Below are 13,745 nucleotides of genomic sequence, written 5' to 3'. Positions count from 1 at the left end.
TTTTCTGCTGATTTCTTTATTTTATAATCACTGGTCTGTATGCCAAGGATTGATTTCTTTTGACAATGGTACAATACAGTACAGTACAATGGACTCAATACAGATCAGGACCAGATTTAAACTTGTTATGGCCCTAAGCTGTAACATGTATGAGGCCCTTCCCCTCCACCAAATAATAATAAATTAAAAATTTTTAAATTGAAAATAAATCGCCTGTAAATGTAAATTAAATTGGCATCTAAACAGGTAAATGTAAATTAAATTGGGAATTAAACAGGCTTCGATAGGTACATAATAAGTATTTTAAAAGGGCAAGTTAACATTTGTGCATATTCTTTATTAACTTATGTTAAATAAATAACAAAATCAAATAATATAATCATCATCATCATTCTACTCTTCCGTTTGGCACAGGTTGAGCCTCCATTTAGATCTCATCCTCCATTGTTGTCGATCTCTTGAATCTTGCATCATTTGTTGATAACTCTGGAAGCCTGTGTTTTCCTTTAGGCATTGGAGCCATTCTCTTTTTAGAGTCTTCCTGGTGGTCTCTTATCTCCAATTCTTCCTGTCAGTACTACATTAGGCAGCCTGTGTTGTTTCATCTGGTTCACATGTCCACACTGAAGTTATTTTTTTAGATCTGATCTGTTATTCTGTGTTAATTAAATTTAGATCTCTCTTTACTTGTTCATTAGTTTTATGTTCTCTCCAATTTGTTTTATTGATTTTCCTTAGACATCTCATTTCAAATGACATTATTTATTTCTTTCTTTCTTATTTATTCTCCAATTCTCTGATCCATAAGTTGCTGTGGGTATGATGACAGTTTCATATAGTTTAATTTTTAGACTATTTGAGATTTTATTGCTCTTCCATATGTTTTTGAGTTTGTTCATGTTTGTCCATCCGATGTTCAGTCTGTGATTAATTTGGTCAATATTACTTAGGTTTCCGGTTATTAGAGAGCCCAGGTATACAAATTTTTGTACTTGTTCTATTTGTTGATTTTGGATGTATATGTTTATCTTCTATGTTTTTTCCGATTTGCATTACTTTGGTTTTATTTATATTAATATTAATTCCATAATTGTTGCTTGCTTTATTGACGTTTGTTAATATTTCTTTTAGTTGTTCTTTGGTTTCTGTTAAAATCACAATATCATCTGCATATTTTATGTGGTTTATATTTTTTCCATTTATTATTGTTCCTCTTTTTTCTTCAGTTGATTTCATTAGTTCTTCTAGGTAGATATTAAATAGATATGGAGATAAATGGCATGACTCCTTTTTCTATTTCAAATTTCTCTGTTTTAAGGTTGTTGAATTTTACTATTGCTCTTGTATTTTTGTAGAAATTATTTACGAACATGATTATTTCATGATCAAGTGGGATTTTTTGTAGTTGCTTCATTAAATTTTCTCTGTTTACAGAGTCAAATGCCTGCTCGAAATGGATGAAGCACAGATAAAGAGATTTCTTCTTATTCCAATATTTTTCTGCAATGATGTTTAGTCTGAATATTTGGTCTATTGTTGATCTGCCTTTTCTAAATCCTGCTTGTTCTTCCCCTATTGTTTCTTCATATGTTTTAAGTATCCTATTTTAAGATCCTTATAAATATTTTATATATGTGGTTTAAATGGGTAATGGGTCTATAATTCGGACAATTTTCTTTATCTCCTTTTTTGTGTATAGGTACTATTATTCCACTTTTCCAGTCTTCTGGTATATCACCTGTAAATAAAATTAGATTAAACAATTGTGCGAGGTGTTTTAGCATTGCATCGCCTCCGAATTTCCATAGTTCTGCTTGAATGCCATCATTTCCGGATGCCTTGTCATTCTTCATTTGGATAACTGCTTTCTGAACTTCTTTTGTTATCGAGGGTGCTTTATCTCTTCTATTATCTAAGGCAAGAGCATTTTTTCTTTTCCCTTTGAACAGGGTTTGGTAATATTCTTTCCATATTTTTTTTAAATTTCTTGCATGTTTCCTGTTTTTATTTTTCATCGTCAGTGTTTTCAGGATGCATGTTTTAGAGAGATCCTTTATAACCGGTGAGCTGTTTCAGAGTCGTGACATTTATTTGCCTCTTTGCACTGCTTTGCTTTGTCTTCCAACCATTTCCTTTTAGCAGCTTTACATAGGTTGTGTATTTTGCTTTTTAGGGCTTTATATTTTTCCCTTTTGTCTTGACTATTTTCTTTGTTTAGGAGGTTTTTCATTTGTCTTTTTTCCATCCATACATCTAAAATTTCTGCTGTAATCTAAGGATTATTTGGTTTTGGTTTTGTTCCCAAGGTTTCTAAGGCTGCACCTTTAGTCAATTGTTTGATTTTCTCCCATATATTTTCCACAGATAATGAATAGTTTATATCTTTTAATTTTTCTTGTAGTGTTTTCCGATAAATTTCCTTTATTTTGTCCTCTTGAAATCGTGATATATTTAATGTTGCTCTATTGTTCTTTGGCTTTGTATTTTTAAATTTCCATTTAATTGTTGCTGCTAGTGGTGGTTAATGCTGCATGGTTGGTGTCAAAATCTGTACTTCTAAGAGTTTTAACATTTTGAATGGATGATTTCCAGTTGTTATTTATTAAAATGTAGTCGATACAGTTTTTTGTATTTCCATCTGGTGATGTCCATGTATACTTATGTTGAGATCTGTGGTAGACCAGTGTGTTGATGATAAATAGTTTATTTTCTTTGCAGAAGTTCAAGAGTTCTTCTCCTCACTCATTTCTATTTCCTATCCCAAACTTTCCTAATAAGTCACTGAAATCTGTTGAAAAGCCTCCAACTTTTGCATCAAAGCCTCCCATTATTATTAAAATATCTTTTTTGTTTGTGTTATCAATGGTTTCTTGTAGGTCTGAATAGAAGGCAGCTGTCTTTGTATCATCATGTGAGGAGTCTGGGGCGTATACCTGGATTATTTTTATGAAGATTCCTTTTTCTTTACCTTTTATCCTTAAACTTATCATTCTTGAGCTGTGTGGGTGAATTCCTATTATTGAATTTAATAGATATTTCTTTACTATGGAAGCGACTCCTTCTCTATGTATGTTGTCTTTTCTCCCTGAGTAAAATATTCTTCCTTCTGTCATATCCAGTGTTCCTTCTTCTGTCCAATGTGTCTCTGACATTCCTACGATATCCTATTTAATCTTTTTCAATTCTTCTTCTACCAGTTTTATTTTCCCAGTCTTGTAAAGCGATCTTACGTTTAGCGTTGAGAGATACATTTGAGTTTTGGCTGACCATATAGCTTTCTTCACAGCTGTTCTCCATGGTATAAGAACAGCCATGTCGGTTACCCCAGGCACAATAGCATTACTGTTTATCATACAATGACTGCGATCCATAGGGTTTAAGGCAAATAATGCAGCCAGCTTGCCATTCCTCTGCTGAATAGTCCACAATTTAGATGGGACCAGTATCTTGGAAGAGTGACAGACTTCCACTGTTGCTGAAGATAGATCCTCCATCTTCACCTGTAACCCAGGCCCATCATAACCAGGTACTGTCAGCCGGAGCCAGCCGAGCCCAGGGTTTTTTTACATGAGGTATGCCCCTCCTTTCTCATCCGGGCTTGGGACCAGCAATGGCAGAGTTAATAATATAATTTAAAATTATATTTAAATTATATGTATGTATATCACAAAAATTACTCTTTGCATATATTCTTTGATATTTTGGAGAAAGAAAAATGGATAATGGATAAAAATAGGTAACTGGTAGGATGTCCTCCTTGTTCTACCATTTACTGTTGTTTGCAGGCAAGCTGCTTGAAATAGAAACTGATTAGTGATTAACAACGATAATCAAAACCACAATGGAGTGGAGCCCTAAGGTGTAACCTGTTTAGCTTATATGTAAATCCAGCCCTGATGCTGAACTATCGACATCATTATCTATCTATATTTTATCGGGGAAAAAATAAATAAATATTCTCAGACTTTCCATTCATGAAAAGATTATACTGTTTGCCATATGGGCATTTATTTACATGCGTGAAGTTGGGTGTCCATAACTTGTTGGGTGACCTGATAATTATTCTTTATCATCTCTCTTGTGTTTTTTGTTTTGTATTGCTTTAATATGCTGTTGATGATTAATTTATCATTTATAATTTAATATAAAGATAAAACTTAATTGCATAATTAAGTGTAAAAGGTTTTAATTTTCATAAAGTTTAATAATCACTGGACAGCCCTGTATCATACTGTGAGTTAAATTAATATCGGCTACTTTGGAAAGTTGGCATTACATAAATTTAATGCAGGCTGAACAGGTATTATTACCTCATCACAACGTAAGTAGGAGAGGGTTTTTTTTTTAATATACTGCCCCACCCCCCCAACCTAATAAATAATTTTTCACTGCTGGTGGTGCCTACATCCTGAACAGGTTTGTTGACACATGCACTTGCTCTTGTATTCTACTCAGCTTTATTCTAACTTGAAGCCATGTAATAAATAGCACTTTTTATATTATAATTTTTGATATTGGCCACTTTTTTTTTTTTTTTGTCTTGTATCCTACTCACTGTCAGTATCATCAGGGTATAAACTTCTTTGATCTGTTGGTAGTATGAGGGCTGTAGTATCAGTAGATAAAAAAAGGGGTATGTGATTATTGCCATCTTAGTGTGATAAATTTCAATGGAAAGATGTGGTGCCTTATCTAACAATAACAATGCTTTAATGTTTTCATTTGAATTTAATTTTTCCTTTTGAATGATTTTACTTTTTTACAAAGTAATTGTGAAACCTTTTCTGGAAAAAAAAATTGTATTAAATTCTTGTTTAGGAAAAACCTGTTCTGCATAAATAAAAGAAAGCAGACCAATTCTGTCTGCTTTGAGGTTTTGCTGTACTAATTTATCATAATAATGAACTTTCACTGCATTTCATTTACAAGCAAAATAATTGATATATTATAAGTTATATATATTATTATATATTATATAATATTATATATTATATATTTAAATTTGTAAAGAATGCCAAAGAATATTTTTTATTAATATATATTACAGAATTTTGACTTCAATGCTTTAGAAGAATCCACTGAATATGATGGTGGTTACACAACAGATACTCCTATTATTAAGTGAGTATAAACTGTTTTGTCTTGTGTGTGTGTGTGTGTGTGTGTGTGTGTGTGTGTGTGTGTGTGTGTGTGTGTGTGTGTGTGTGTGTGTGTGTGTTATGCCAAACAACTATACATATACAAACTTGTATATGTATAGTTGTTTGACAACATGATCTCTTTATACTAGTATATAGTGACTGTGGTTTGGCAATACTGAGCGATCGTGTACATGCGCCAAGTTGTCCCAGTTACTGCTGGTGATGCAGTGTGCAGACTGTCTGAAATTAACATATCTATTTTGCAGAGCTCTCTTTAATTTTTTATTAGTTTTTTACAATTTTCAAAATTGTTTTCCCTTGAACTGTGTCTGAAAAGAGGAAAAATAACACTAAATATAATAACTTATACAAAAGTTACAGAGCGCCATAACATTAGAAGTTAAACATGAAATATTAAATCAAGACTGAAATTGAATGAAATTGCGGCCAAGTTTGAATTGTTGAATTCAACAGTGAGCACAATTTGGAAGGATAAAGAAAAATATTTGAAGGAAGTGAAGAGTACTAGTTCGCTTCAGTCAATGCTGATAAGAAAATGAGAAGACCTTATTCCAGAAGTTAAAAAGTTTTGATTGCATAGATTAACCATCAGACACAAATTATTAATATGGTTCTAAATCAAGCAACAATTTCAATGAAGGCATTGTCTGTTTTTGAAACTCTTAAGAAGCAAAGTGCCAAGACAGCAATGGATTAAACATTTAATGCAAGCAAAGGATGGTTCAATCACTTCTGGAAAAGAGCTGGTTGCACAACATAAAAAGAAAGATTTTCTAGCCAAATTGGCCAAAATAATTGAGAAGGAAGGCTACTGTTCAAAGCTGGTATTCAAATGGGTATATTTTGGAAGTAGATGCCTAGTTTCAAAGTTGCAAAGGGTCAAATGTAGCAGGTGATTGTAAATTGAAATCCTTGCTAATTTATTGTGCTGAGAATCTAAGGGCACTCAAGGGTTTATCTAAAACAACCCTTCCAGTAATTTGAAAATGTAATTCTGGAGTTTGGATTACTGCAGGAATAATTAAAGCTTGGTTTGGGCACTGTTTTGTGCCAAAAGTCACAAAATATTGTGCTGACAATATTTTGATCTTCCTTTTAAAGCAATGCTGCTTATGGACATTGCACTGAACCGTTCTGTGGTGCTTTAACAATACCACCATCCTTAACATCAAAATCATATTTCTATCTCCAAAATGACTTCTTTTTCAGCTGAGGGATCAAGGAGTCACTACATATTTCAAGGCATACTGTGTTTCACAAACATTTGAAAAGCCAATTTGAAGCAGTTGACAAGAAAAATGGGCCAACAGTTAAAAAATTTTGGAAGAAATTCAACCTTTTGGATGGTGTGAAAACCATCAAAGATGCCTGGTACAGTATCTCTGAATCCAACCTAAAGGGGGTGTATGGAAGAAACACTGCCCTCAGTTTGTTCATGATTTTGAAGACATTAGAAATACTGTTTAAAGTGCAACTGAATCTGTGGTTGAGATTGCAATTCGATTGCAGCTAGAAGTTTCTCCTGAGGACATGACTGAATTGTTAAATGTCCACAAATAAGATCCTAGCAGTTAAGATCTTGTTGAAGTTGCAACTCCCCTTGCATTTAGAAGTCAGAAACTTTTGGAAGCATTTGGACACATTGAATCAGCACTGAAATTATTTGAGACATATGATCCAAATTTTGAATGCAGTTCGAAAGTTATTGCAGCATAAGGAATGGCTGTGTATGCTACAGAGAGATTTATTATAAGACGAGGGTGTTTTCATTTAAACAATGACTGACTTTTAATTTAAGCCAGTCAATCCTCAAACCAAGACCCTACTTTTAACAGAATCCCTTAAAACTACCCCCCCCCCCCATCAAATTTGCCATATTATTCATCGAGTCCCATGAACTTTCTAGGTGATAAAAGTTTTAAAAGAACTTTCATATGTATAGATTTTTTGTGTTTTTTTTATGGTTTATTTCTCACGTTTGTCTTTTAACATAATAAATGTTTTTAAATGCACTTTTTTGGGTTTTATTTTCCTTTCATATATTTTAACAGAAAAAAATTACCATTTCAGTAAAAGCACATTTCACATTGTAAAATACCCAGCAGCTGGTGGCATTCACTTTTGTGGGCATACCATTGAGCAGCAAGGCCAATTGACATGAATTGCAAGAGGCATACGGCTAAGTATGTTTACCAATCGGCTATGTGCCTGTAAAAGACAACAACTAGACTGTAAAAGCGAATGCCACCAGCAGGCACTGCATTTTGACATTTGAAATGTGCTTCCATGAACAGAACATCATATAATAACATTACATATGCCATGCAGTTTTGCAGTTCAACTTATGGCTGCTGTTCAGGAACCAGTTAGGTCACAAGAACAAGGGTATGCTACATGTCAGATATCAAACAAAGAACATCTTTCTGTTTATAAAAAGCCCAGCTTATAAAAAAAGAAAAAGTAACCATGGCAGCTGAGCACAAGATGTTATTAGATATGAAGTGAGATATTTGTAGACAAAACAACTGAAGCCAGTTTCATTGTGAAAACAGTGGGTATTTGAGAAGCAGTGCAGTATTTATTAATATGGTGCTTAAGACAAATTTTTCCTGAGAAGAACATGATTATTTCAAATAATGACCTTACATCCAAATAACTTCTGAAATACTACAAAACATTCTAAAATAAATATCCATAAAAAGACCTGTACCAAATAAATCTGAAGCAAAATACTCAGTATGTGTTCACCCTGTTGATGAACATATTCTTTGTAGAATTGCATCAAGCGCACTAAAATATTAATGCATTAATTGTTCATTCACAAATTTTCTACATGTTTTCTGCATGAAACTAAAAAATTCTTTAAATTTGAAGTTAGAGAATTGAAAAAAATTCTGTATAGCATTAATAAATCAACATAAGCACATATCAGTATTGATTAATATTGACATTTGCTTGTTTGAATACTTCAAATCTGTTTAAATCAAAAGAAATATTTTGGCCCCTCAGACCAGGTTTATTGTAGTGATGTTTCTTAGTTGTTGTCTAAGTTCTCTCTAATTAACATGCTTGGATCCATGAGGGTCTGCAGCATTGCTCCTTTTTAGATGATTAATTTCTAAATATAATTTTTTATTTAGAAATTACATTATATTATTATATTAAATTAAATTAAGCCAAAAAAATTTAATTCTAATCTTATCACTATGACTTGTGTTTCAGATTAAATTTTCCATTTATCAGGCTGTATATTCCTTTTAGTATATTAGCACATTTTTTTTTTATCTTATCAACGTTTCTAGTTTTCTTCTGTTTATAATTATCAATTCTTTCTTGATAATTGCAGACCTGAGAATGAGACAAAGTGTTGTCTTGCAATTAGCCTTTTAGTTATTAGTAGCATCTATCTATTGAGGTGTTTCACATGGTGTAAGAATGTGAATCTGTTTTCAAATAGTATAAGGTGTGTGTATTTGTGAGTCAAGGTTACCGGTGTCCCCCATCTTCCACAGATTTAAGATATAAGAGGTTCAACTGTATGTATGTTATGCTAATGTCATGCTGATATATTTTGTCGTTAATTCATTCCTCAAAAATGCACCAAAATACAAAAATTTAGGATCCTATTTTTCTAAGGCCCAGTTCTAAAGTGCAAATAATCTGTGCAGATTATCTTTTAAATTCCTAAATTCATTACCTTTTAAATTCCTAAAAATTAAAACTGTGTAGCATTGTTACCATCTTTTATTATGTTCCCTACTATCATTGGAGGAATTCCATGCCTGATGATATCAAGAGTATCCAGGAAGTGTCCAGTATTACAGGTGTTTTTATTTTTTTATTATGAGAATTAACAAGCTCTACAATAATAATTTTAAAATTTATATTGTTTGAAAATGAATTGAAAAGGGCAACATTAATATGAAAAACAGCACTGCAACAAAACACAGCAAAAAAAAAAAAGCGAGGGAGTGATTGAAGCCCATCTTATCAAAATAAACTGCACATAAATAATGCTCTGCATTTTCATACAAGACTATACAATGCCAGATGAATAACTGCTAAATGGATGAGTAAACAGAATAAATGTCAATGAATATTATAATTGTCGTTATCTAAATTTCTCATAGCTAATGGGTGTACAGATAATTTTGAAAGTACAAATTGTTGTCCCAGAATATTGGTCTTCTATTTTGTATTTTCATCTGTACCATCCTGTTTCTTATTACTGAATCATACTATGCCAGTTGGATGAAAATGGTGAATAGCAGGATATGTCTATGTTGTATATGCTACTTTATCAAAAGTAATCAAGATGCTAACACATTTGGAAAAAACACAAGCTTTATAAAGAACAAATTTAATAAAGTGTGGGACTTTTGGCCTCAGTGCCTATCACAAAGAACATTGTTCTTTGTAGCAAGCAGAAGGAGTTTGTGTCTTCTCCTTAAGTGCAGCCACCAGTTCGGCTGTAGAAGAGGGATGTTATTGGCTATGCCCTGATGCTGTGTTCCATTTCATCTTCGAGGTGTTTGATTAGATTCAGTTATGGACTCTGAGCCAGGCAAATTGCTGCACTTTGTTTTCCTAAAAGCAGGCTTTTATGCTGCTCTCTGTGTGGGATAGAGCAACATTACCATGCTGGAACATGGAGAGCCCATTCCTTGCTACCCACTCTCTGTACATAGTCCAGAGAATGGGTGGCAAGGAATTGTCCAGGGTGTCTAGTATTTGCCTCAGCAGTCTAAGCATTGTCTTCAGATCTTGTTACCCACTCTCTGGACTATATCCAGAGTGGATAACCAGGAATTGGCCAAGATGTCCAGTGTATACCTCAACTTTCCAAGTAAAAACCATAAGAAGTAGCCTCGCATCATGACCCACCTCCGTTAAATTTCATTCTGGATGCAATACAACTGTGGTAGATGATGCTCCTCATAAATTCTCTATATCCACTCAACTAGCTATCTTTTCCCATTGTTGCATCATCTAAGATAAATAGGCTACACACTACTGAAAATGTCTGGCATTTTTTGTTGTAATGTAGAGATTTTGATCAGCAGTAGCTCTGCCATGAAAATCCATGATATGCTCCTCCTACAGATCACAGAAGCACTGGATCCAAGGATGTAACTTGGTTTTCCCTCACTATAATTCCTGTTCTATCAGGTTTTTTTTTTTTTTTTTTTTTGGTCTACCAAAAAAAACTGACAGAAATTTCCATTGTTCTTCCATCAGTTGTTTTTTGTCTTTGCAGGGCTCAAATATATGGCTGTCACACAGCATGACAGATCACTGATGTGGCATCTAATGATTAAGTTTCTCTGAATATAGGAGCCTTGCCACAGCTTGTTCTAGGTGCCTCCGTAGCCAGGGGGCAGGAGCAGCAATGTGTAGCACATGCTTGATTAGACCGAGGTTCGAGCCCGTGACCACCAAATACGGAGGATGCGGAAAGGTCAGGGAATGACCACCGCGTATCCCCGGAGCAATATGGCCTTAGTTGCCAATGCTCCTAAAAGCCAAAATAACAACAGCTTGTTCTGCTTGCTTGTGATATCTCTGTTATTTCCTTCACACGTCAAACCTGTTTTTGCTTTGCTTACGGCTTGTTTGCACTCTTCACTGCATAGGGAAGGATGTCCAAATACTGTTTTTGGTTTTTGTGTGTGCACACTCATTTCATTTATTTTATTATTTTTTTTATTTTCATTACCAGAGCATTTTGGGAATTGGTGCATGAATTCAACTTAGAACAGAAGAAAAAGCTCCTTCAGTTTACAACTGGAAGTGATAGGGTTCCTGTTGGTGGACTTTCAAAACTGAAGCTTGTTATTGCTCGTCATGGCCCTGACTCTGACAGGTAGAAATGTTTAAATTAATCTATAACTAAAAATTTTTCTACTTTTACCGTATTATCTTCTAATGTAATTCTGTCATGTAATTTTTAATAAGATATTGTTACTCTGTAAACAAGTATTTATCCTATCATGCCATAAATGACAGTAGTTACTTTTTAAATAACAGTTTTACAAACTATACACCACAGAGATACTCTGTCTGCAAGCTACGTCCAAAATCGACTAAAAACATCATCTAAATCTGTTGTATGCAATGTGTGCAGATCAGTCCTTCTGAACTGTCAGGCTCATGTTCACTATTTTCCCCTCCATTCTATCCTCTTTCTCGTTAGATATTTTACCTTAGCCAATGTATGCTCTTATACTTTCAAATTTGCTTGCTTGACACTATCAGTCCACCTTCCTCCTAGGCTGTCTCTAGGCCTATTACTATTCATTTTTGCTTAGATTATCTGCCCATAGTTTGCAGACATAGCATGATGGGATGAGTTAATACAGTATATCCTTATTAATTTGCTTGTCAGATTATTCAAAATGAAATGTGTTTCAAAGTCACTTTCATTTTTCAGCCAACAATAGGCTTTTATATGTGCTGAATGCAGGTTATTCAGAATACAGTTCAATAAACTTTTAAGTCTGAATTGGGTTCTGGGACTTGTAAATAACTTATCTAATTCACAATGACTACTGAAACCAAACTACAGACAAACATCACTATAATGAAATTGAATGGAACTATAACAAAAAATTTTTATTTCTTTTTATTTACTGATGGCGTTACTACATTCAATAAATGTGTAAATTATTGAATGAAAATGAATTTTAGTTTTTAACAGATAAATTCAGTGTTATCTCAATATCAGATGAAATTTGCTAGAGCCATGTTTCTCTCAGGGGCAAAGTAATAGTAATAGAGGCATGGAATGCAAGAAAGCAAGTGTATGAGCTTATGTAGCATCAGCCAAAAAAAAAAAAAATTAAAAAGTTCACGCAACCATTCCTTCTAAAAGTTTGTCCAGTTCCTCCTTGAATTTATTTAAGCTATCAACTTCCACAATGACAGATGGAACTTTGTTCCAGCAGTTAACCACCCGCTAGCTAAAGGCAAATTTCTGCAGATCTATTCTACAGCTGTCTTTCCTCAGTTTGAATTTATGCCCCCTTAGGTTCGTAATCTGAGCAAGCGGAAGAATCCCATCAGAATTCAGTGTGCTCAACACATTCAAGGCCTTTTACACCTCACTCAGATCACCTCGCAGGTGTTTAGTCTCCAGCCGCTGCAATTTGCAGAACTTAAGCCTCTATTGGTAAGAGGACCCCTTCATTCTCCTCACCAATCTTGTTTCCCTTCTAGCAAAATTCTTGTATATCATTGACAAAACCCAATGACCTGCTCTTGCAGCCTGTCTGCATTGCTCAGAAATTGTTGAAGTTAAACGTAAGAAAAGCACCTGGGGTGGATGGGATCTATCCAGTTATATTAAAGGAGGCGGCAAAGCAACTAAGCAAACCGTTAGCCATAATTATGAGACCATCCTTGGACTCAGGGGAGGTTCCCACGGACTGGAGATCATCATCATCATCAGCCATTTTCAATCCACTGCAGGATGAAGGCCTCTCCAGCAACTTTCCAGTTCCTTCTGTTTTGATCACTGGCCATCCATTTACTACTCAAAAACTCATGAATTTCATCTATCCATCTCCGCCTTTGTCTTCCAGGTTTTCTTCTAGCTCCTCTTGGGTACCATTCTGTTATTTTCTTAGTCCATCTGTCATCATGTCTTCGAGCTATGTGTCCTGCACAAGACCATTTTAGTTCTTTAGTTTTGATAAGAATGTCCTTTACTTGAGTTTGCTGCCTAATCCATGTGTTTCTCTTCTTATCTAACAGTCTGATTCCCAATATAATTCGTTCCATTCTTCGCTGTGTAGTTCTTAGCTTCTCTTCCATTCTTTTGGTGAGTGCCCAAGTTTCACTTCCAGAAGTCATGGTGGGGAGTATACATTGATTCATTATTTTACGTTTCAGACAAACTGGGATATTGCTCTTCAGTATGTGACTATATTTCCTGAATGCTATCCATCCAAAATTTATTCTTCTCTTGACTTCCAGCCATTTATCATTATTACAGCTAATAACTTGTCCCAGATAAGTATATGACTCCACCTTTTCAATTACTGCTCCTTCAATAATTATATTTCTTTCCGTGGCATACTTGTTCATCATTACTTTTGTTTTAGCCATATTCATCTTTAGTCCAAAATCCTTACTAACTGTGCATAACTGATTAAGATTTTCCTCTAATTCTTTGGGATCGTGGCTTATGACCACAATGTCATCTGAAAATCGTAAATGGTTTAGGTACTCTCCGTTCACATTGACTCCTTTCTGTGACCAGTCTAATCTTCTGAAAGCTTCCTCAAGGGCAGCAGTAAACAGCTTCGGAGATATTGTGTCTCCTTGTCGAACTCCTTTCTCGATTTTAAATTTGCTACTGTCTTTGTCTAGTCTAATAAAGGATGTAGCACTCTCATATATTTTCTTCAAAATCATAATATATGGAGTATCTATGCCTTGTCTTTCCAGTGCCCGAAACATTGCCTTATGCTGTATGGAGTCAAATGCCTTCTCATAATCCACAAATGCCAGGCATAATGGTGTTTTATATTCATTTGCTTTCTCCATTAGCTGTGATATTACGTGAAGGTGATCCATAATTGA

General features: G+C 34.3%; 1 protein-coding gene across 1 annotated transcript in view; it reads left to right on the top strand.

Annotated features, from left to right (window-relative positions):
* Window positions 1-13,745, top strand: part of Ube3a (ubiquitin protein ligase E3A) — a 229,840-nt gene that overhangs the window by 194,908 nt on the left and 21,187 nt on the right. Inside the window, exons 8-9 of the mRNA XM_090383626.1 lie at window positions 5,048-5,121; window positions 10,882-11,025. Coding sequence (XP_090239752.1) covers window positions 5,048-5,121; window positions 10,882-11,025 — 218 coding nt within the window. The remainder of the gene's footprint in view (window positions 1-5,047; window positions 5,122-10,881; window positions 11,026-13,745) is intronic.

The sequence above is a fragment of the Mastigoproctus giganteus genome, chromosome 10 (assembly GCF_048544385.1).
Source record: "Mastigoproctus giganteus isolate SK-2022 chromosome 10, ASM4854438v1, whole genome shotgun sequence".
Classification (NCBI taxonomy): Eukaryota; Metazoa; Arthropoda; class Arachnida; order Uropygi; family Thelyphonidae; genus Mastigoproctus; species Mastigoproctus giganteus.
The sequence above is the reverse complement of the archived record's forward strand: the minus strand, read 5'-3'. Positions and strand labels throughout refer to the sequence as shown.